The sequence below is a fragment of the Octodon degus genome, unplaced genomic scaffold, assembly GCF_000260255.1.
Source record: "Octodon degus isolate 3935 unplaced genomic scaffold, OctDeg1.0 scaffold00059, whole genome shotgun sequence".
Taxonomy (NCBI): domain Eukaryota; kingdom Metazoa; phylum Chordata; class Mammalia; order Rodentia; family Octodontidae; genus Octodon; species Octodon degus.
In genome coordinates, this window is record NW_004524635.1 from 11,472,408 (window position 1) to 11,495,319 (window position 22,912).

General features: G+C 37.5%; 1 protein-coding gene across 3 annotated transcripts in view; it reads right to left on the bottom strand.

Annotated features, from left to right (window-relative positions):
• Gadl1 (glutamate decarboxylase like 1) overlaps positions 1–22,912 on the bottom strand; it is a 150,302-nt gene that overhangs the window by 88,561 nt on the left and 38,829 nt on the right. For all 3 annotated transcript variants that reach the window (XM_023718537.1, XM_012515347.2, XM_023718538.1), the window contains 2 exons: positions 20,189–20,253; positions 19,792–19,873 (listed from right to left, as the gene is read on the bottom strand). In XM_023718537.1, the coding sequence (XP_023574305.1) occupies positions 19,792–19,873; positions 20,189–20,253 (147 nt within the window). The remainder of the gene's footprint in view (positions 1–19,791; positions 19,874–20,188; positions 20,254–22,912) is intronic.

Sequence of the window (22,912 nt, forward strand, 5' to 3'; positions counted from 1 at the left end):
TATTTATTTAACTGACACCCTAGCTTATTGTAAAACAGGCTTCAGGCAGCTTATAATGTGGTAAGAGTAAGAGAAAAAAGGAGGATGCAGAAGAGAGCAAAAGAGTATCAGAAATGTGTGGAGGAAGGAGAGTAGGAGAGGTGAGATCAAGGCAATGATAAAGTGCGACGGAAATACCATGCGTCCTGGAGAAAGGTCTGCGTGTAAGAGCCAAGCTAGAAGCAGCGTGAGGGGAAAGCACACCTGCCGACTCCAGTCACCTACGTACAGCAAGAGTATCCAGTAATCACTTGCTGTTTGCAAACCCTGAGTATTGACTGTGGAACTTTCAACTGCATCTTTTTGCTTCCTCAGATCACATGTTCATTCCCCTGTAATTGAGGATAATGATTATGTACTGAAGCCCACCTTCTGGGGACATTTTGATTACTCTGGGCATAGAGTTTAAGTGAATGCCTACAAACAAAGATTTATTAATGTAAGACCTATTTCTATAGCCTAGATGGATTAATTTCATCTTCTTAATGCAGGTGGAGAGATAGGTATGGGAATGTACTCTTTATCAGCTGGAAGAAAGAGATATGGACCAAGTATGCTGCTTTGGACTGACACTAGAAGAGAACTTCCACACTAAGAGCACACCATTTAACATCTCAGTCTGTTTCTTCAGCTTATTTAGGTGCTGTTGGCAGGGACACACTTGCTTTTGAAAAGTATTTTATATATTCCACACCAAGGCTTCTGGCCTACCAATATTGCAGTTTGAGTATCCTCTGAGGTCTGAGTGGCAGGAGATTGATTTTATAAAAGAAAAAATGCAACGTAGGAAAGTAAGTCTGAAAAACAAGTTCACTGCAATTCTTTGTATAAAACCACTGAAGAGTTGTTGGAAACTGTTAATCTTAGTTTAGTCATTGAAATGCTACTTAAAACTATCTTTAAATAATAGTTTAAAAATGAATCAGAATACATTTGGCCTTTGGATAGAAACGCACAGGCAGTGGACACAAGCATTTTTTTTTTCAAACTTTTAGGAAAAATAAAAAAGTCCCAAAATCATCACCATAGTAATGGAAATTTTTTCACACAGGAACATTTGTACATTTACCTGTGTGTAACTTTGTTCAGTGCTATAGTTATTTTTTCAAAAGAAGAGTTTGTCTCCTTTTTACAGAGAGAAGAACTGTATCAGTCAGTACATTTATCAGACACAATGCTCAACATGGTTTAAAGTTTACACAGTTTAAAGGAGGAGAAGTTGAATTTGGTCATGGTTTTGGGTGATTCAGTCCATGGTCAGCTGGATCCACAGCAGAAGCCCTGATGGGCCACAGAGGCTTAGTTCTTGACAGCTGGGAAGCAGACCAGAGGGGCAGAATGAGAGAGAGGAAGAAGTGAGGGGCCAGATGTAGTACCCAAAGCCACACCTTCACGACTCACCCAGACATACCCAGAGCTGTACTTCAGCAGTTCCCTAAGTGGTTCCTAAGCCCATCAAGTTGACACAATTAGGCACACCTCTCACATCCACCCTTTATCAACTTGACATGAGACACATTTCCTTAAGCCATTATTTAATACCCAAATATTCACAAGAATATAATTCTTTACAACTATCTTATGTAAAATTGAAAATGCAATAACCTCTTCCCCAAGTATCAACATTTCCAGCAGTTTTTAAAAGTTCAGGTCTCAGTGTCTCCTGAGAGTAAAGGCAAACTTTTAGCTATGAACCTCTGTAAAAACCAAAACCAAATTATCCAAGGTACAGGGTAACCATGCCCATTCTAAAAGGGAAAAATAAGAAGAAAAAAAATCAAACCAAAACAACAAGGCAAATATTAAGTCTTATATCTCCACATAGCTGCCATATGGGGAATGCAGTGATTCAATGTGAGTTCCAAGGAACTTGGATGGTCCTGCTCCTAAGGCCTTGATGGGTGTACACCACACAGGATCTCTCTGAGCTGTCTTTGCTCACTGCCTGAATCTCTTCACAATGGACATTCCATGTTCTTGGCATGGCTAACATCTTGGGAATCTCTGCTGTAACTTTGGTTGCATTCTCATGGATACATGCACTGTCCTCTCAGGGACTCCTTGCCTGACCTCTCCAGCCTGCCTTTGAAATCTGAGTGGAATACTTCTTGAGCTCACATATTGATTGCATTTTGCAGACCAATAAAATCAGCGTAATGTGGGTAACACTGTGGTATGCTGTCAGTGGAAGCAGTAGCCCAGCCCCCTTCAGCCAGGCCCTCAGGAGCCTCTGAGTGTCTGAATATCTAAGTATAGTGAAAAGAATCCCAGAAAGCTAATTCAGTAGGAGGCTTTCCTCAAGCAAGGATCTAGGGATTTTCCTTTCAAGTAAAAGGTTTATGTTTTATATCTTTGAGCTGCAATGGGTGGAATCCTGCTGCTTTCTGAGATGTCATCAAAGCATTTTCTTCTTGTCCCTAAATAAAGTACTTTGTTCATAACAATGCTAATCTCTTCAGCAAATGTACCTATATTGGCTCCAATTTCACACATAATTTTGGGGGCCAAAATTTATGTTTTCAATTTTTTTTGCTTCAATTCTCACTATAAATCTGCCTAAGACAGCCAGCAATAGGTAAGCCACAGCCTAAATGTTGGAATACTTTGAAATTACATCTGCCAGATTAGTCAACTACTCTTAATCTCAGTCTCCTGAGAATATTCAAGTCATGGGCAAAATTCAGACAAACTTTCTGCCAGAGTATGACACATGTTATCTCTAGTGCAACCGCTACTGAAGTCCTTGTTCATAGTTAAAATTTCTGAGCTTGACCTTTACTGTCTACATTTCTATCAGGATTCTGGTTTCATAATTCAGAATCAGGATTCAGAATCATCCACTACACTCTGTTTATACCATCCTGAGGCTTCTCTACTCTACATCTAAACCTGTACAAACTCATCCAACTAGTGAATTCCCACTTTTCTCAACTATTTGATCAAGTACAATGACAATAAGACCCCACTTCTGGTGCCAATTTTCTAAACAAGCCAGTTTTCCCATCACTAGTAAACAATAATGTGCACCCACAATTTAAAGAAAAAGAGTTTAAATTTGGTTAATGCTTACTAGATATACAGTCCATGTTTAGCTATCTCCAAGACAGAAACATCATGCAAAATGTGTGACAGACAAATGATGTTTAGTTTGTAGAAGCTGAGAAGCAGAGCAAGAGTGCAGTACCAGAAAGAAAGGAGCAAGCGATGATGTTATATCCAAAGTCATACTGCCATGAACCACTCAGACACATTCAATCACCGGGCAGCTCCCAAGCCAACCAAGTTGACACAATTAACCATCACAAGAACCAAGGTTCAAAACGATCAAGTGATTTATCAAAATCATAAAAGGTAGTTCCTACCAGAGGAAGAATTTAAGCATAGTTTTGATGGGTCTCAAAGTCATAAATGTATTTATGCTCTACAAAATTGTACTTAATCACAAAATATCTTATATCAAATTTTAGCCGTAGAAACCAAAGCATTCTTCAATGGCTGTTAAAATAGATGGAGCAAATCATGTCCAGTAGGGCCACATAGTAAATGCCTGCAGTTTTCCAAGTCCTATGATCTCTATCACAGCTGCTCAATTCTGTAAATTCAGCAGGAATGCAGAATACTCAAATGTAATGTGTATGACTTTTCTTTTTTCTTTCTTTTTTTTTTTTTTTCAGAACTGGGGATTGAACTCAGGCCCTTGCGCTTGCCACTGAAGTGCCTATTCCACTGAGCCATCTCCCCGGCCCCTGTATGGCTGTTTTCTAATAAACCTTTATTTACAAAATAGATGGAAGGCTAGGTCCAACTCAAGGGCCATAATTTTGAAACATACCCATAAGGAGATACATTCAATCAAACAACCATTTTCAAATTTGGAGATAAGAAAAGTCAAACATTTATGTGAGGGCTCAAACATTAGAAGTCTTCTATCAAAAAATGAACCAGAACTTGTCTTTTACATTTATAAAGGCAAGATTTTAACACTTTTACACAAAAATATATTTCTTCTGAGGTAGATACTTGAACTTGGAAAACTTAGTTGCCATTGTCCTTTGTGTGTTGAGAAACATTTCATATAAGTTGCACAGAAAATGGGATTTAAGAATCATGGCCTATACTGGCTTATTAGATCTCATTTCCACTGATCGATCAACACCCAAAGGGAAAAATATTCTGTGATGAAACTTCTTAAGTCTGGGTTCATTTTCTGGTTTATTCTAAGGCTTTATGTTGTCCTTTGATCTTTGTTAAGATAACGTGGTCAGAATGGGTATGAACCTTAAACTGAAAGCTCATTATATGAAGACACTGAATTTAAGTCAATACTGTGTGTGTGTGTGTGTGTGTGAGAGAGAGAGAGAGAGAGAGAGAGAGAGAGAGAGAGAGAGAGAGAGAGAGAGAAGACTAAAAGGCTCTCTGGTGGTTAGATATAGGGCAATGAGATGACTTTTAGGATTCTCTGGCCCACTGAGTCTCTAGGTAGGAGAATTATGGTTTCATGGTTTTCAGGCAAGTAAGAATACCTTTTCTGATAAACTGCAAGTGTTTTGAAGGGGGAAAGAGAATGGTATTCTTAGAATTGACAAAGACTGCAAATCGTGGGATAGTTACTGCATCTGCCGAGTTGGTGTACATAGTCTGAAAGAAGAAAAGTGTAATAAAATAAAAGTTACAAACAAGATTCTGAAGGCTAAATTGAGGTAGGAAGAGACTTACAGGTCAGCTTTACCAGACTGAAATAAAGTAGAATTAGTAAAATCATTAGCAGTACTGTTTTACTTTATATTGGTTCTAAGCAGCTTAAACAGGCTTTATCTTTCTAAATCTACATTTTCTACTTCTGTTCTTTATTATAGCTTTAAAATTCATGCTTTTAGGCAGAAAATGAAGTTGATTCATTACCTGCCAGGTTGATTTAGGAACATGTGAGCTATGTGATTAAAACATGGAGTGTGGAGAAAGCCTGACTGCCTTTGAATACCCTTTATTTGAGCCAAGTTTTGTGAGAGAAGACATAGAATAAAATCAGGCAAAGAAGAGAGATGTTCTGCACAGAATGAATGACTTGTCTATAGAAAGAGGAAAGCATTCCCAATACAATGTCAAAGCTCTGCGTTTGTGAACGGCCCATGTCCCAGCACACCAGAGCCAGGCCCCCGAGTTCCACATTTGACATGTCTCACTATCTGGAGCCTACCTTGCTCCCCAAAGACCCATATTCTCTTTAGCCCTTATCAGAAATCCAGGAATAAGTATTTAGTGGCACCACGGGATAATGTTTACAATAGTCCTACCCTTGTTGAACATCCAACCGCGTGTACCGTCCACAAGACCTTCACTATTCAGTGTGTCCTCTAGAATGGCACCATCAGGTAACAGATAATGCAGTACCCTAGATTCACAGAGACCGCCAAGGAGCTTCCTCCTTTCCCCTACTTCACAAAGTCCATGGGAGTGTTACAATGATGAGAAGCAGTCTTCCCTATGGTATTATCTAGCTGGACACTAATGCTTGACAGTTTTAATTCTAAATAATTATGATAAATGCCTTAACTGCAAAGAAATTTTCTCAAGGTACTGAAGAGAAGCAAAAAAAAAAGTCCACGTTTTCAAGATTAAAACCCAGGGTTCATATCAATCCATTCTTATAGCCAATATCAGATTCAAATATGTTTATGACTTGGCTCCATAAAATTTATCTCACTACAAATTATGAATGAATCATTTCCTCAGTCACAATTTGTTTGAATGGAAAAGACATTTGAAGAAATCCACTTAACGAGACATTTTTCTTTTAAATTTTAATTGAATCCTTTTAGAGAATGAGACCCTACAGCTTTCATAACTGGGAAGTGATACCCATTACAATGATTAACCCTCTAATGCTTGATGCTGTTGCCTCACAGGAACAAAATCATCTTTTCTTTATTATATGTATTAAAAAACTACTCACAAACTCTGCAAGAGGCTGTGTATTTCATTGCATTTCACTACACCTGTGGCAAGTTGGATATTGAAGTGGCACAGATTCTGACAGTACTCTTAATGAATGCATCAGTATTTCTGTACTGGTTGTTGAGTTTAATCTACACTACCATGCTGTCTAAAACTAGCAATAAAACAGAGGGCTAATATGTCTAGATAAGATCCAAAGAACATATAATAGTGATATCTGCTGCTCCACACCAACAGCATAATGAAATGTGCTGGGAAGAAAAAAGAAGACTTCTGAAAAAAGAAGCTGTGAACTTCCTGACAACTGTTAGGGAGGTAGAATGGGGAAGATATACTTCACCTTCCTTGTTTCTTTTCAGTTTTAAGCTCAGGTTAAGACTCAACAAGCTGTTAGTGAGCTGTCAGAGCAAGTGAGGAAAGATACTTAGAGTAGGTAAGAGTTATGCTGTGTGTCCAGTTCATCGTGATTCCTTCCTCCCTTTCTCCCTGAGAGATGGGCACAACTGACCACTCATTCATCCCATCGTGCCTCTGAATCAATGGGATCAATTGGACTAGGAATTCTGAAAACACACTAGGAGGTTCTAACCTCCCAGTCTAGTGCTAGTCTCTTGGGAAATGGTAGAAACATCAGACTATAACTAGCCACATTTCACTTGTCACATCAATTTAGAAAGCAAACATAATTGTTACAAATTTAAAAAACTTTCTATCACTTTGGATTATGTAACATTTTTGTATCATTGAAATATTTCTTATTTGGAGCCACCATTATTTCTAATGCATAATATTTATTTATTCTGGCCACTTCCAGAAAAATTCAAATTGAGTAATACTTCAGATCATTCAGATGTAAGAAGTAGTTGATCAAAAATTTTCCTTTAGGGGCTTTCACTCCCCCCTCTTGTTTTCCATTTAACATTACTGTAAATTTCACAGCTGCCATGGAGAAAATATCCCATTAAATTTGAATTTTATATAAATTGTATATAAGTTCATAAAATGTAACTATGCCTCAGGTAAGATTTGGGATACACTCATATGTAGATATTATATGTCATTAATGTGAAATTCAAATTTAACTCAAACTTTATATTTTTATTTGCTGAATTTGACAACCCTGGCTTCTTCTCTGTGGATATTGCTGTCCTGTACCCACATCACCTGCTCCATCCCCAGCTCCTCCCTTGAATGGTTGCTTTCATCTTTGTCATGTCTGACTACCTTGACCACCTTTGGGGGCTTTTGCCTGTTGAACAGAGACAGTCCTGTCTCTGTCTCTGGGCTCCTTTAGGTCTTCTGGATCACTGACAGTCACTGTTGGACTAGTAGAGCCACTTTGAACCCTGCAGGAAAACCGGTGGCTGTCTCCTGCCTGCAGACACCCCCTACTGTTTCTCTTTTCCCATATTGACAAAGGAGGTGGAAGGGGAGGTTGTCTACCTCTCTAGACTTCGCTGAGAACTCAAGCCAAAAGAGGACACAATCCAGGTAGCTTTACACTTATTGGGAGGTGCTGTTCTTTCTCAGTGCCCCTGCAACTGCACATTCATGTTTATCACTCATTTGCTTTTCACACACTGTGCTCCTCTCTCTAACATTGAGGAATTCTTATCTGATTGCCAAAGAGAATGCAAACAGAAAACATGGTTTTGAGATGATGCAATATCCTTCCAAGAGTAACTGTGGTGTATAAAAGGTGAAGTTCTGTCACCCAGTTGATCTCCGTTTCTTTCGGATCGTTATGTGGCTACAGGAGAGCACACCAGAATTTCATGGCCTACTTTTAGCACTGGAAAGATTAAAATCATGTTTATGAATTGTTCTTTGCTCCAAGAGCATATCAATGCTGCTATTATAAATTAATTAGAAAATAATTTAAATTAGAAAACTCTCAAAGAGCTGAGCCAAAACTGCCCTCAAGTGTAAATTAATATTCTTACAAAACACAAACACAAAGACAGCAGGGAAAAATGGAGTAACTAAGTAAACTTAATAAATGTGTGAGTCAAAAAATAGATGCAAGAAGTGATTCCTCATGGAAAGAAGATAAACCACATTACAAAGAAGAATTTAAAGTGTTTTAAGAAATAAGATTAAAGTGCATGTCTGTAATCCCAGCACTGTGAAGGGTGAGGCAGGCGGATCACTGCAAATTTGAGGACAACCTGGGCTATGTGGTGAGGCCAAGACCAGTCTGAAATATCTAGTGAGCTCTTGTCTCAAAAATTTTTTTAAAAATTAAAGTTGAGTGATTACTCTAACATGTTTGAAAATCATAATAAAATACATTAAATACTTGAAAAATGTTATTGAAATTGGTACAAGTAGAGATGGAAATTCTCAAAGTTCAATAAAAATATTAAATGAACACACAAAGAATTACCTCTCCAAACCTTTTTGAGTGTTTCATGATTAATTTTCATGAGCATTTCCTATTTTATGCCTGTAATGTAGTAATTATTTTAAGACAAAAAATATTTTAAAATTGGCATTCAAAACACAATCCAATTAAGACACAGTATACACAGAGAAGATTAATCATAGGTAGACAGAAGCAAAATTCTAAATGTGTAAATTCATTAGTGCAGTAAAATAATTTAATGCAACAAAATGAGGTTAAACAGTAGTGAAAAGATCTATTAGCACACATTTTACTTTGTTCAAGAAGTAAAATGAAAGAATCACTTTATTAGATAATCAAAGGAATCTAGTAAAATTCAATATTCATTCCTAGATAATTCGTCAGGAGGAGGATTTATAGATAATGTATACCTTATAGCAATTCAATAAAAAAATGACAAGACTGTCTTCTATTTACTGTTATTGCTGACCATATTTTTGGAAATTCCATTGTACAATATAGTTGTAACTATAATGTAATAGGAACTTTGTTATGAACTTTGGACATTAGAAAGAAAACAAAATCATAAGTTATACTGATATGACTGCAATATTCATAGAAAATGCAAAAAAATTACTGAAAATCTCTAAGAATTAAATATAAATTTAAATTTTCTGCTATATCAGCCATAGCACTTAAAAGGTTAGAAACAAGATAACTCAATAAAAATAGTATACACAATGGTATAGATAGAAATAACATAATTGAACAAATATAAAATATAAAGAACCCTAGTAAAGCATATTCAGATCCCCTATGGAAAAAAAAACATTAAAACTTTGCAGAACTGAAATGCAGTTAAAATGATATAGTGTCCAACATTATCAATTTCCTTTTTTTCTTACTTATACAGGGAAGAGACAGAGAAACAAACATGACTAGATTAGTCGTAATTGATCCTAATGAAATAATACGACAAGTTTACAGAGAGTGTATCCCTGTTTTGTTTCTCTTTGAAGTTTTCCATAAGGTACACTTTAAAAAGAAACTTTATATAAAACAGCAGAGCTGAACAAATAGATATGCTACATGCTTAGGATGGAAGGGTAAAATACTGTATGCATGCTAAATTTTCTCAAATCTACTCGCACAGCTAATAAACCCTATGCAAAGATTCTAATGGAAAGTGTTTAAGCTTCAGGAAGTTTTCAAAGACCATTTGGAAATATAAACAGATGAAAATAAATCATTTTGTAAAGAGTGAATGAAGCTTTGCCATTATAGAGAAATACATTCTGAAGTCATCATATGGTAATCGCAACAGCATGGGCTCAGAGAAAGCCAGCAGTGACTTGCTCTTAGGAATGGGTCATTCCGGTCATGGATACCTCGATGGAGCCTTGCCTACCCTTGTCTTCTGTGACCTTTAATTAACATTCCTCCACCTTTTCTCCTCTAGCTTAGGCCTGTTGGAATTTCTTCTTAATATTTACCTTTTTTTCCACTTTACACATTTACTTCAATCAATACTGTAAGGCTTGTCTCTCATTGCATGCATTGCACCTCGCTGTCTCATCCGATGCACTTGCATGTGTGAAAGTCTCATTTCACTTTAAAACTTATATCTATAGGTGAATAGTTAATGTGCATCAGAAAAAGATGACAAATACCACAACAGATGCTCAAATGAATGAGCATAATCTTCTTTTTTTATTTATTTTCATTTCTAATTTTTATTTTTATATTCTTTTTTTATAACTTTCTTTTTTTTCTTCCATAATTTTATTGAGTGACAGTTTATAATCTTCTACGTAGAAAAATTATTTCACTTCAAAGCTCAAATTACCTCTAAAGGTAAAGTTGCAAGTTACTGAATATATATTCAGTTACCATAAATAGATAATCAGTAACCATCAAACATAGTAAAGTGCTTCCTGAGAGAACAGGATAACCAGAAAAGACCACAAACAGATTATCAAAAATCTAGTATTAAAGTGAACAGAGGCAAGTTACGAATCTATGTTTAAAGTGTACAGAGGGTTCAAAGAAAAAACATTAAAATGCCAACAAGAACTTATAGATATTGTGCAGTTGAGAAAGAGTTGAGAAATTATAAAACTGAAAGGCCAATAACAAAATAAGAAGACAAGGGACAGATTTAATAGCAGATGAGAAAAATCTGAACTGGTGAATTGCATGGCATTTGAGAAGAACTTATCCACAATTAAACACAGAAAAACAAAATTATGGAACATATTAAATTGAAAGCAAGAGGAAATACATGACCATCTAATACACATTTAAATGGAGTAACAGATAAAAAGAAAAAAATGCTGAGACAATAATTAAGCAAATAGTTTTCAAAACTTTTGAAACAGCAATCCACAAGTTGAAGCCCAAAGAAAGATAACCTAAACAAAATCTAGAATTACAATGTAGCTAAACAGCAAACAATTAAAGAAAGCACTAAGTGTAAAATACCAAAGAGTCATTTTACTGTTAAAAAAATGACAATTGAGTAGCCAAAATTTTAGCACAACATTGATGGACTAAAACCATAAAGTATCTATGAGGAGCATATCATCAAATTATTAAAATAAGATTTACTGACAGAATCTTCTCTCCACAAAACATGAAATAAAAAGATTTTTAAAACAGTGAAACCTAACAAAATGCACTATTATTCCAAGTACCTGGGAAATTCTTAAATATAGTTTTAAGCAAGGTTATCATGGATGGAAAATTAGAGATATAGCAAGCAATGAAGTTAAGAACATGAAAATGTTTGCAGCAAAATTTGTAAAAGGCAAAAATTCGAATACCCCATATGGCTATAAACAAAATAATGGATACATTTTTATGGTTACAGTCAAACAATATAAAAGATTGAATCATCAGATCATACCACCATATGAATGAGTCTTAAAGACACAATATATTTGGGCAACAGTAACCCAAATACCAGATGATATATGCTGTACATTCTATTATTAAAAATTTCCAAAATGTAAAAATAATCACATTATTTGGGAACTTATAGCTACAGAAAAACAAAAGATACTCAGAAAGATCAATATTGATAAAGGACACATGGAAGATTTCTCGGCTTTGGGTAAGTTCTTTGCTTTAAATCTTTATAGGAATAACCTGATTACTCACTTTACAACAAATTAGGTTATTCACTTGAATTTTATGCAGTTATCCCTAACTATCCATTGGGGATTAGTTGCAAAACCCCTCTCCTATCAAACTCTTTAGGGACTCAGATCTCTTATATAAAAGTGTGGAGTGTGGGTAAAATAAACCTGACCCCCAAAGCTTAGCGATACTCCACACTTATTTGCATATAATCCTACGGATGTGGAGGGTTGATTTATCTTTACATGTTCCTTATATGTCATAATATGTTTTAATTTTAACAAAAGGCCAAACCATTTCCAAATTCCTAAACAGGCTCTATAATGAACTAAGAATACAATTAGCTACTTTTAAATGTACAAAATTCCCTAAATTATCATTTTCCATCAGCATCATATTGACCCAAAGACTGGTATTTTTGTGTGTGAGGAATTTGTACATGAACCTTCATGTACTTCCATTTTTTATATTCCTTCTATCGTTATAGGGATCCCTAAATAACAGATAAGGTAGTCATTTTACAATGCCAATGTCTACCCATGTCACAGTTATCTTCTATATTATATGGAACTGATCATTTCTGTAATTTCAGTTTAGTACAAATATAAAATAAATCTATATTTATGATTTCTCAGTTATTTAAAAAAATCAGAAAACTTCTTTAATTCACATGCTGACCCTTCAAATCATCATGGAAGAAAAAGTCAGAAAATACTGACTTCATTATGTACTTTGTCTCCAAACAACACAACTGGAAAGCTTAACTGTGGGCATCATGTATGTTTTCAAGTGTCTCCCTTAGAAAACAGTAAATACAACAGCTGCACTTGTGCAAAGAAGAACAAATAGAATGATTTAATCTGATAAGTCAAAGACATCTCAAGTGTCACACCAGAGATTGGAAACAGGATAGGAGGCCTTCTCCTTGCAATTTAATAGTAAAATTAAACAGGGGGAAAAAAGAAGATGCTTGGAATTCTTTAAAAATATTAAAATCAAATTTTAGCTTATCAAATGAGGGAGGTATAACATGCTAATTACAGAAAAAAATTGTCCATCAGCTCCATTCCAGGTTTCTGTTCACACCTTTGTTCTTACATTGCTTTTTATCCTTAGAATTTTCATTTGTATTATGTTCTATTATAAAACTTTTATCAGTATTTTTACAAAACAGGATTTTAAAACACTACTCTGCACATGGAATCTTCTTTATATGTCCATTGCAGGTAAAGGGATATAAAAAAAGAACTTCATATTTTCTTTGTGTCTGGGTCATTTCTTAGGAAATTTGATGTCTTTTATGATGACTGGTCGAGATACAAAGATTGGAGTGCCATACTGAAGATGCATGTTTCCCAAGCTGAGTGAATTCCTTACTTGGAAGGGTATTAGAGACATTCCCATGCCATCAGCCTTCTCCATAAAGAGACAAGAAGAAAATATGAAGTCCAATAATGGGCAAACCCCTAACTTGTCTAAGCCAATAAATGTAGCATAATCAGTAGGACCAGCTGGCAGGCACCCAAGAGTTTTGAAGGAATTCAATGATGAAATTGGGAAGCTGTTGTCCAAGAGGCTGGATCCAACATTATGGATAGCCACTTCCAGCAAAGGGCCAGATGGGGAATGTCATTTTGTTCCAGAGAAGGGCTCAAGAGAGGACCGTGGGAACCTCAGAAAAGCAGGTATCACTTTCAGTTGTCCAGTCTCCAGTAAAGAACAACATCATTAGACACCAGAGGAGAAATAACTTTCTATGGCAAGACAAAATGAGATTTGAAAAGGAAAGCATGAGTCATTGATTTATTATTGGTTTCTGAGGCACACAACTTAAAAACCAAATGCTGACATACTATAAAGACCTTTGATTGATGAATGCCAACATGAATGGGGTCTGAGCAGGTAACATGTGTATCAAGCCCTATGGATAAGATAAACAATACTGTCTACATCTTATGAAAAAGAATGTCTTTGTAATAGCAAGAAGAACACCCTGAAACTTGAAAGATTAGGTTGTGTGTTAAAACCTTTTTACTTCTCGCTTTTACTATCAAATATAAAGTGCACTACTATTTGGTAGTACTGGGAAGAGATACAAATTAAGTCACTTCAGGAAGCATTTCCATGGGTGTTGGATCCCAGGATTTGTATTCAGTGGTGGGATAGTAGTGACCACTAAAGCCCAATCTGTCTTCACATAGCTCACAGTCCACTATAGATCACTTAAAACCGTGGGATAGGCACAAACCGTGGCTCATGCAAGGCTTTCACTGGCAAATTTATGACTAAATGGTAACGAATGATTTAAACCAGGTAGAAAAATCATGATTCATAAAAACTCATCTGTTGGGGTAATAACCAGCAGCAGAACAAATGCACAAGACTATATAGAGCACATACCTAAAACTAACTGAAAAGCTCCATGTTAAAATTAATGAAATGGCAATACCAACAAACAAATGCTTAACCCCCATTTTATTGGCTTGTTTGGTGGACAATAACATACTGTGTTTTGAACACAAGAGTATATCTCATTCCTTCAGAGAGAAAAAAAAGCAGAAGTTAGAGAAGTGCTTGTTACCATTAAGAACATCATGCTTAATATAACATCCTCACAGTCATATGCAAATACACAAATTACCAACAACCTCATGGAAAGAAAATGGCCAGTCTTCTTTTATATTTTTTAAAACACTGAAATTATAAAAGAAATGGGCTAGCTGCCAACCATGGATTTGATGAATTCTGCCCGCATAACACAATTTTCAGCCTTGCTGGAAGGTCTGGGAAGAATTTTCTCGATTCAAACCAAAACATCCAAATATGCAGACTGATTTTAGCAGCACCAAGCTCAGTATCTCACCCCAACTTATATGCTTCTCTTTTCTAATCAGTTGGAAAGCCCCACCTTTCCTTCTTCTGCTGCAGTAGGTAGGAGGCTGTCATTCAAAGTAATTTATAGAGCCTGCATAGCGAGGCAGGGGGAGTAGTCTCTCACAAGAGAAAATTTTCTCTGATGATCAGATTATTCAATATTTTCAAACCATCTAACGGCAGTTCCACATTAACTCTGTGAAGTAAAACACAAGCAGAAAGAAAAATCCTCTCAAAAGCAACTATATTTTGCTCTAATTTCTGTGAGAAGCAATCTATTTTATCTTTTCTTGCACACATCTTATAGATGGTGTATAGTAGTGATCATTTGCAGTATTAATTATTTATTTATAACAGAAATAAAAATTGGCATAAAATAACTATTTCTCAGGAATAGTGTCCCAGCAAATATTCTTCATCTCCTAGGGGACCACGAGGAAATAAAACCAGTCCCCCCTTTTCATTTTTTCTTCTTCTTTGCATTGGATTATGTAACCTACAGCATATCCTCAAGTATGTAGTGAATGAATTTTCCACTAGTCTTCTTCCTCCTACTCCCTCTACTAAAGAAAAACTTGATCTATTTCTAGTCTCCTCTGGAATGAATATGAATGGAAAAGAATTGCCAGCTTATTTTTGAATTCTCATACTTGAAACCTAATTGTGGAGAATTCCACAACAAATCTCTTATTCTTTCTTTTTTAATTTGGTACAGGGTCTCACTACACAGTTCAGGCTCATAGTAATCCTCCTGTCTCAGCTTCCCTGGTGCTGGAATTACAGGCATGGGCCACCATGCCCTGATTTGAGACTGGCACAGCATGCAGTACTAGAGTTTGAACTCAGGTCCTTGGCTTGCCAGGAAGGTGCTTAGACTGCTGAGCTATCGAGCTATCTCCCCAGCCCTTACAGCAGTTCTCTTGAGCCAAAGAAGACAATTAAGGAAGTAAAACATTAGCAGGTAAAATTAGAAGGATTCCAGGCAGGGTGGTACATGATGACAATCCCAGCACTTGGGAGGCAGAGGCAGGATTGCCAGGAGTTTGAGGCCAATAAGGGATACTTAGTGAACTACCCAGCAAGACCCTGTCTCAGGAAGGAAGTCATCTGTGTTGTAAAACAGATATGTTATGTGTCTATAAGTAAGCAGGTATATTGTCTGTCATATTAACATAAATTCACCTTTGATGCCAAAGGTTATAACACACACACACACACACACACACACACACACACACACACACAACTAGTTGCTGAAAACAAAATACGCTGCACATTGTATAGATTAGGTATGATGCATATATATATCCTTTAATTTCTCTATGCCTAGGAAAATATATGTCATCTTCAGATATTTATATTTAATTTTTTCTCTTACCTGATCTGAATTTTCTGATTCGTCTATGATAACCTGAATTACTTACCAAACAAAATTTATAAATATGGACTAAAGTAGCTGCTTAGGCAGTTGCAGGGACTGGGATTCAATCCCCGGTGTGCTATGCTGGCCTGCCCCCGGGTACACTGAGATGGCAACTATGACTGGGCATGGTGGCACGCTCCTGTAATCCCAGCACTTGGGAAACTGCAGACAGGAGGATCACTGCAAGTCTGAGCTGTATAGTGAAACCCTGCATACCCTGTACTAAAAATACATTTTAAAAACTTATAAATATGGGTATGCTTTTTAATCCTTAGTGTCAATATAATGTTTCTTTAGGAAAAGATAAAGAAAGTGCATCCCTTGAGTTGTCTGTGGCTGTTAGGATCAACAGAGAGATTTTCTGAGTTAAAATCAGATAATGACGTCAGCTAGAAATGCAGACGAGTAATCTGTACTCGAAAAACCTGATTAGCGCAGTTCATGTTCTCGTGTACCTCTTATGCTTTTCAGAACTGAAAAGTCCTTCTTATAAACATTAAAAATCAAACAGCAGATCCTGAGATTTGCTGTCTCTATGTAACTGATTCTTAGAATATATTGCCTTTTATTTTAGATCAAAACATCAAAACTCTGTTTGATCCAAGAGAGCCATGCAGACCCAGCATTTACATTTGAAGTCAACCTATGTCTAATCATGGATTTTTTAAAAAAAAAACTCTCTTAACTTTCTTTTCATCTCTGTGATGCAATGAAAGTTACGAGAGTACAACTTCAAGAGCAAGAGCTGTGATTTGTTTCTGAGGCAGGCCTGTTCACCAACACAAGAAATTAAAAATGCAAACACCACCAGCTTGTCCATCAGAATAGCACTGTGAATGTCAAAGCTATGGTGGTACACAGTAAAGTATTCATTTTCCACTCAACAGCAGCATTTTTACTGGGTAATTGGCTTTCTTTGGATTAGAGCTATCCCCTTACATCAGCTAAAAAAGTGGGTCTAAGTTAAAATCACTATCAGTTACTGCAAGAGGTACTCACAAGTCCTAAGTGAAGGCATTAACAATAGAACTCACCAGCAATATTAATCACTGTATCTTACAGTGCTCAAAAGCAGTAATTTGGGAAAAATTGAAAATGCCTACCTAGTTGTTGCTGACATAACGGCAGATATTTCTGAGGATTTTTAGTATAGTTAGCCAATCATTTAATTTTTTCAAAAAAATTAGTTTAGTTTAGTTTTGTTTTTGGCCTGTTTCAGCAAATCCTTTCTAGGCACTGGGTAGACTGGTGAAAATGATGCCCAAATCCCTCTCTTCTTGCAGCTTACATTCTAGATGGAGAGGAAAACCTTATGTGAGAAATCATAATTATAAACAGTAACTAATACTATTATGGAGGATGGTGTTTGAAACAGAATAATGGAGAGAAGTTAGCTTGCCTGGCAAGTCAAGGAGCTCTTCCTTAAAGATGTGGCATTTAGACTACAACCTGACAAAAGAAAGTCACTGATTTTTCCTAATATCACTTGATGAGACTCAAAACATGACCTCCAGCTGGCATCTTGAGAGTCACCATATGACAGTCTCTTATTCACTGCTGTAACCTAGAATCAGCACAATGGCTGGGTCTATGGAAATCAGTGTTAGTTGAAGAAATAAATGAATAAATATGAAAGGGAACAATACAAGCAAAAAAAAAAGTATAAAAAAAGACAGAAAGCTACTAACACAAAGCTTCTTGAGCTGACTCCCATACCTCATTTTTCATGGGCAGTTTTCTATTCCATTTAACTTGAGAAAGGCATTTTCATTAAAAAATTAGACACATTTTTGAAAGTGCTCAATCCCTTGCATGGTGAATACAACGCTCCTAATATCTTAACTCCTGTCATGTGATTGGACACAAATATTGTTGTCCCTGAGATCTAGGAATGAATTCTTTTTTATATTTGTGGCTGTCTCGGCCCACCTTGGGGGTGGGGCTGGTGCGGCACGTGGTACTGGGAATCACGCTGCGGTCCCTGAGCGCTTGCCTAAACCTGCCTAAGCAGGTGCTTTGGAGAGCAGAACTGTCTCGTCTGCCCTAGGAATTAATTCTTTTAAAAATTAAAGTCTAAGGGCCGGCGGTACAGCTCAGCGGACTAAGCGCTTGCTTAGGTAAGCGGAAGAGCCAGGGTTCGATCCCTGGGTCCACAGGCCCCGCCGGCCCCGCCCCCGGGTGCACTGAGCAGGTGATGGAGTCCTGGAGTGGTGGCGCACGCCTGTAATCTCAGCACTTGGCAGGCAGAAATCAGGAAGATCACTACTAATGTGGGCTATGTAGTGAGACCCTGCACACACACACGAAAACTAAAAAATAATAAATAAAAAATAAAAATTATAATCTAGGGGCCAGGGAATTTTGCCTTAAATCTCCCACTCCTGAGGTCATACCAACAGGTAAATTGTCACGTAGTTTGGGTGAATAGAGGAAAAGCAGTTATAAAATTATTCGTGCATAACATATGCTTGCTGCACTTCTGTTCTTTCATCTAGTCCAAATGGAAACTTGGGTTCACACCCACTGCTCATGTCCTAAGTATGGAACTACGAGCAACTTCTTTATATTCTGGGGCTTTGAAATGGGACAGCAATCTAAAGTGCTTCTCTATGACAGTCACCCCACGATTTTAAAACTTACATTTAAAAAGCCAAATGGCATTGAAACAATTGAGTATAACTAACGTAACAAACCGTTAAGCATAGATTCACATTCTCAAGAGTGTCTATTTCTATGAAGGCAGAATTTCTTCCTAGTTTCTTATGGACATTCTGGTTTTGTGGGGGTTTATTTTGTTTTGTTTTGTTTTGTTTTGTTTTGTTTTGTTTTGTATTTTTAGGAAAGGGTCTACAGGAAAGGGTCACTATTATATCAGACTCCTAGTGGTCCACCTGCTTACAGCCTCCCAATATCTGGGATTACAGGTGCACACTACCACACACCCAGTCTCAATTGCCTTCTCAGCACGCCCCTGGGGGTGAGGCTGGCATAGCACTCCTGGGGATTGAACCCCCGGCCCTTGTGCCTGCTTGAAGGTGCTTTAATCTGCTGAGCTATTTAGGCAGCCCTATGGACATTCTGTTTGGTTAGATCAAAACACACAGGGAATTAGCATAAAATATTGCAACACTTTTTTAAAGGAGTTTTAAGTATCTATGTATGAAAGAGTAGATTTCAAGTTTCTAATATGGTTTTCCTTTAAAATAATTTAAAACTAAAACAGAAAATGTCTCCAACATTGCAAAGGGAGTCCCCTAAGGGAGGGGAATATATATATATATATATATATATACATACAGATGGCTGGGAAAGATCACCCACATGCTGAACACAGATCTTGAGGAGGCATTTCTAAGAATGAAGTAGCACTTCCCAGCTTGGGCTACTTCCCACAACAACCCTTATTTAAGCCATGGAAAACATAGCATTTATTTCTCTGGCCGAGAAGAACCTCAGTCATTCGTGTCCCACTTGCTTCATGGTAATCCAAACTGGTTTCCAACTTTCCCCATAGTTCCAAAAGAAGTTCAGTATAAACCACTTCAGACCACCAATCTCCTCCCAGATTCATTATTTTGTGATCATTCCTGATTTAGTATCTTCCCATAAACAGGCCATTAAGCCCGCAGTATATTAAGCAAGCAATTCAACATATGACACACATCTGTTCCACTCTCTTAGTGAACAAAAGTTTCAAGACAACTGAAATTCCAGACTTAATCAACATGAAAAAGATATCTTGGCAATGTTTAAAATGGAGTTTTAAATATAATCCAAATAAGGACAAGAGGGACAAGCTTGCTGCAACTGAACCAAACCTAAATCAGATTCACAAAACTACCTGAGCTGCACCACTAGCCCTTTTGATAAGCCTGTTTGTCTTTCAAGATCATCAACACTGACTTTAGTCATCCTCATACACCTCACCCAGAGCACCAACAAATAAGTAAAAATGAGACTTTCTACAAACATGATGAGTTAACCTCTTAGTACCCAAAGCCACAAGAGGAAGACTCACAGATTTGCCTTTCACGAGTAGAGCACAGCATTGGATTCCAGCCATCAGCATCTTGTGTGGGTTCCAGGCCACAGAGTTGGCCCTATTATGATGAACAAAGAAAGGGGCAGATTTGGGAGGGAGCCCATTTAGTTTCTGTTGGCAGAAAGACAACTACTCTCTGATGCACCCACCTGCACTTAGTTCCCAGACCCAAGTTACAGCTCTGTAGGAGGCTCCATAGGAGGCCTTGTCTGAGGTTTGAAAAATTTGAAAGTGTTTCTTATTACTGTTTTATTTTAGCAAAACAACTACTTTTTTGGGGGGGCCTGTTTTTAAAATATCGCTTGGAAGGGCAAGTCCAAAGAGGTCTTTTCTCTACATAAAAGCCAGCTGCAAGCTAGGAAACTCCACTTACCTGTGGATGCCATGCAGAAGCTGGCGGTGCTTCCTTGACATCAAAGCTGAGCCACCCCAAGAAGCCTGTGGAGATATTTATATAAACAAGAAACCATTATTCAACATTACTTTTTACCAATGGGTGGTCATAGAAAACCTTCAGGGATGATTTCAATCTGCACAATCTGGTGTCTTTCTTTCTTTCTTTCTTTCTTTCTTTCTTTCTTTCTTTCTTTCTAATTTTGCTAACATGTACACCAGTGAATTTTAAAAATGTTTTATATTTATTTTTTATTTATTTATGTATTTGATACAGGGTCTTGCCAGCAACTCTGACTCGTAGTGATCCTCCTGTCTTAGCCTCCCCATTGCTGGGATTACAGGCCTGTGTCAAGCTATCTCCTCAGCCCCACACCAGGGAATTTTGATCACTGGCTCTAATTTCATCATCACAGGTGAGCCCCACTGAGCCTTAGAATATAAATACATACATTATAAAAAATTGACCTTTTAGCTGAACATTGAACTTTATGTTGAGAAAACAAGGTTTAAACGGTGAAGGCCACGTCCCCTTGAAGCCCAGAATCCAAAAGAGATAAAATTTCACTATGCTAACTTCTTGTCATTCATGTTGTGTGATGAGTCGAGGCTAAAGGTTTGAGTTCTAAGCAGTGGCTAAGGCATGTTCCTGACAGAGCGGACAGAGGCTACAGGTGTGCGTTAGGTGAAATTAGACCTTCTTAGCCAAATGGTTTTGAAAAATATCTGCAATTTGCAAGTGGGAAAATAGGAGAGACAAAAGTTAGGAATTGAGGATGTTATTCACTGTAGGGAGACATTTTTTGATCACAGGAGAGGGGAGCTGAGAAAAGAGGATGAAAGGAAATCCCTTAATCAGTTGGTCTGGAAGGAAGGGCAAGGAATCAATGGAAATACAAGGGTCACTTCGGTCTTTAAAGACTGAACAGACGCCCGCATTTAATCTCCAGCACAATGAGAGGGCTGCAGGGCGGGCTGGAGAGGCCTCGCTGGAGCTGCACTGAGCTCCATGTTGACTTAAATCTTACAGCGACCTCTTCAGGATAGAATGATGGTTGTCCCCATTTTAATGTAAATTAAGTTTTAGAAGACATAAATTATTCAAAGTCTTACAGGCAATAAAAATCATATCTGGGATCCCAAACCCATTTTCTTGTCCTAATACTTATCTATCATGACTTACGGATGCTTGGCTTTGGGAAGGAACGCAATAGAAATTCATTAGGCAATGGAGCCGTTCAAGAATTCCCTAGGGGAGGGACCAAAATCTCCTATTTTAACCATAGACTATAAAGACAGATCCTGACAACAACAGGAAGAAGTGTGAAGACCGTGTGCAGCTAGGATGTGGGAGACGAACAACATGAGGCATCGCGGTGCTTCTCAGAGTATTACCAGAGCTGGGACGACTGGAAGCTAACAAAGCACAAGCACCTGAGTGACCCTAAATCCCATTATAAACCTACTCTCTCCTTCAGGACTGGGCCTACGACTCACTGGGTTGTACAATTCACTCCGAGTGAAAGCACTTTTAAATTTAGTCCCAGGACTCTCCCTTTATTACTGAAAGGAGTTAAACCGAGAAAAAAAATTCTCTTTTTTCACTTTATGTTCAACTCCATTCCATGAGGTCCCCTAAGGTTTTCCAGCTCTGATGAGACTCCGGGTTGGTGAAGGTTGAATCCCAGTTTCCCAGGGAAGGGCTGATGACTTGGGGGTGGCAGTCAACCGTTAATCTTGCTGTATTTTCTCCCCATTGGGATTCAAGTTAGACCATGTGTGACTACGCCCAGGTTTCAGCAACACTTACCTTCAGCATTGAGAAACATGCTACCATGGTTTACTGATTAGTGATTCCAGGATCTAGATTATAAGATGTGTTCTCAAACATTAGGACACTGCCCATGCTTGGGTCTCCTTTCGCCACACACCCTTCATACCAAGTTCCCTACCTGTCTCAATACTTTTATCATTAAACCTTATTGAGAAGCTGCCAGTGAGACCAGGGCAAGGGTTGAGGTGCAAATGTTGTCTGGCCCCACTTACTCTCTTTCCACCTGTCTTCACCCTTCTGTCTGCTCTCCCTCTGCTTCCTTCTCTCCATAAAAGTCAAGACATTCTCCTAACCCCAGTGAGCTGGACTCAAGATTTAAACCACACAACCTCTCTGAAGGTATTAGTTCACTGGTTAACAAAGTTACAGGGCTAGAAATTGCTCGTTCTCAAATTTATTACTCACAAGGGTTAAATAGAGAAAAAATATCTTTTTTCAATATCCTACTTTTGTGCTCCATTTTCTAAATTCTTAACTCAACAATTTAAAAAGACACATGAACCCAACCACCTACATGATGTAGAAGCTTTGTACTGTGTCTCTATGGAAACCTGTCATATACTGCGTTAATATTTCATAATAAGCACCACAGTATATCGCTTTATATATTTTCTCTTTAATTAAACAATTAATAAAACAACAGGAGAAACACTCTTGAAAGAGGGGTAAAGAAGGAATGGAATCAAGATTTTACAGCTTCTGAAACCAGTCCTTTGAGACACAATACTTGCAATCTTGCCTGGGCCTTGGTATGAACAATTTGTGAGCAAAGAGGAAGCTTTTGAGAAGCCAACAGCCTCTGCTTCCCAGAAGAGCTGGGCCACCCTGAGCTGGTCTGACATAGAGGCAGGAATCACATTCATGCTGACA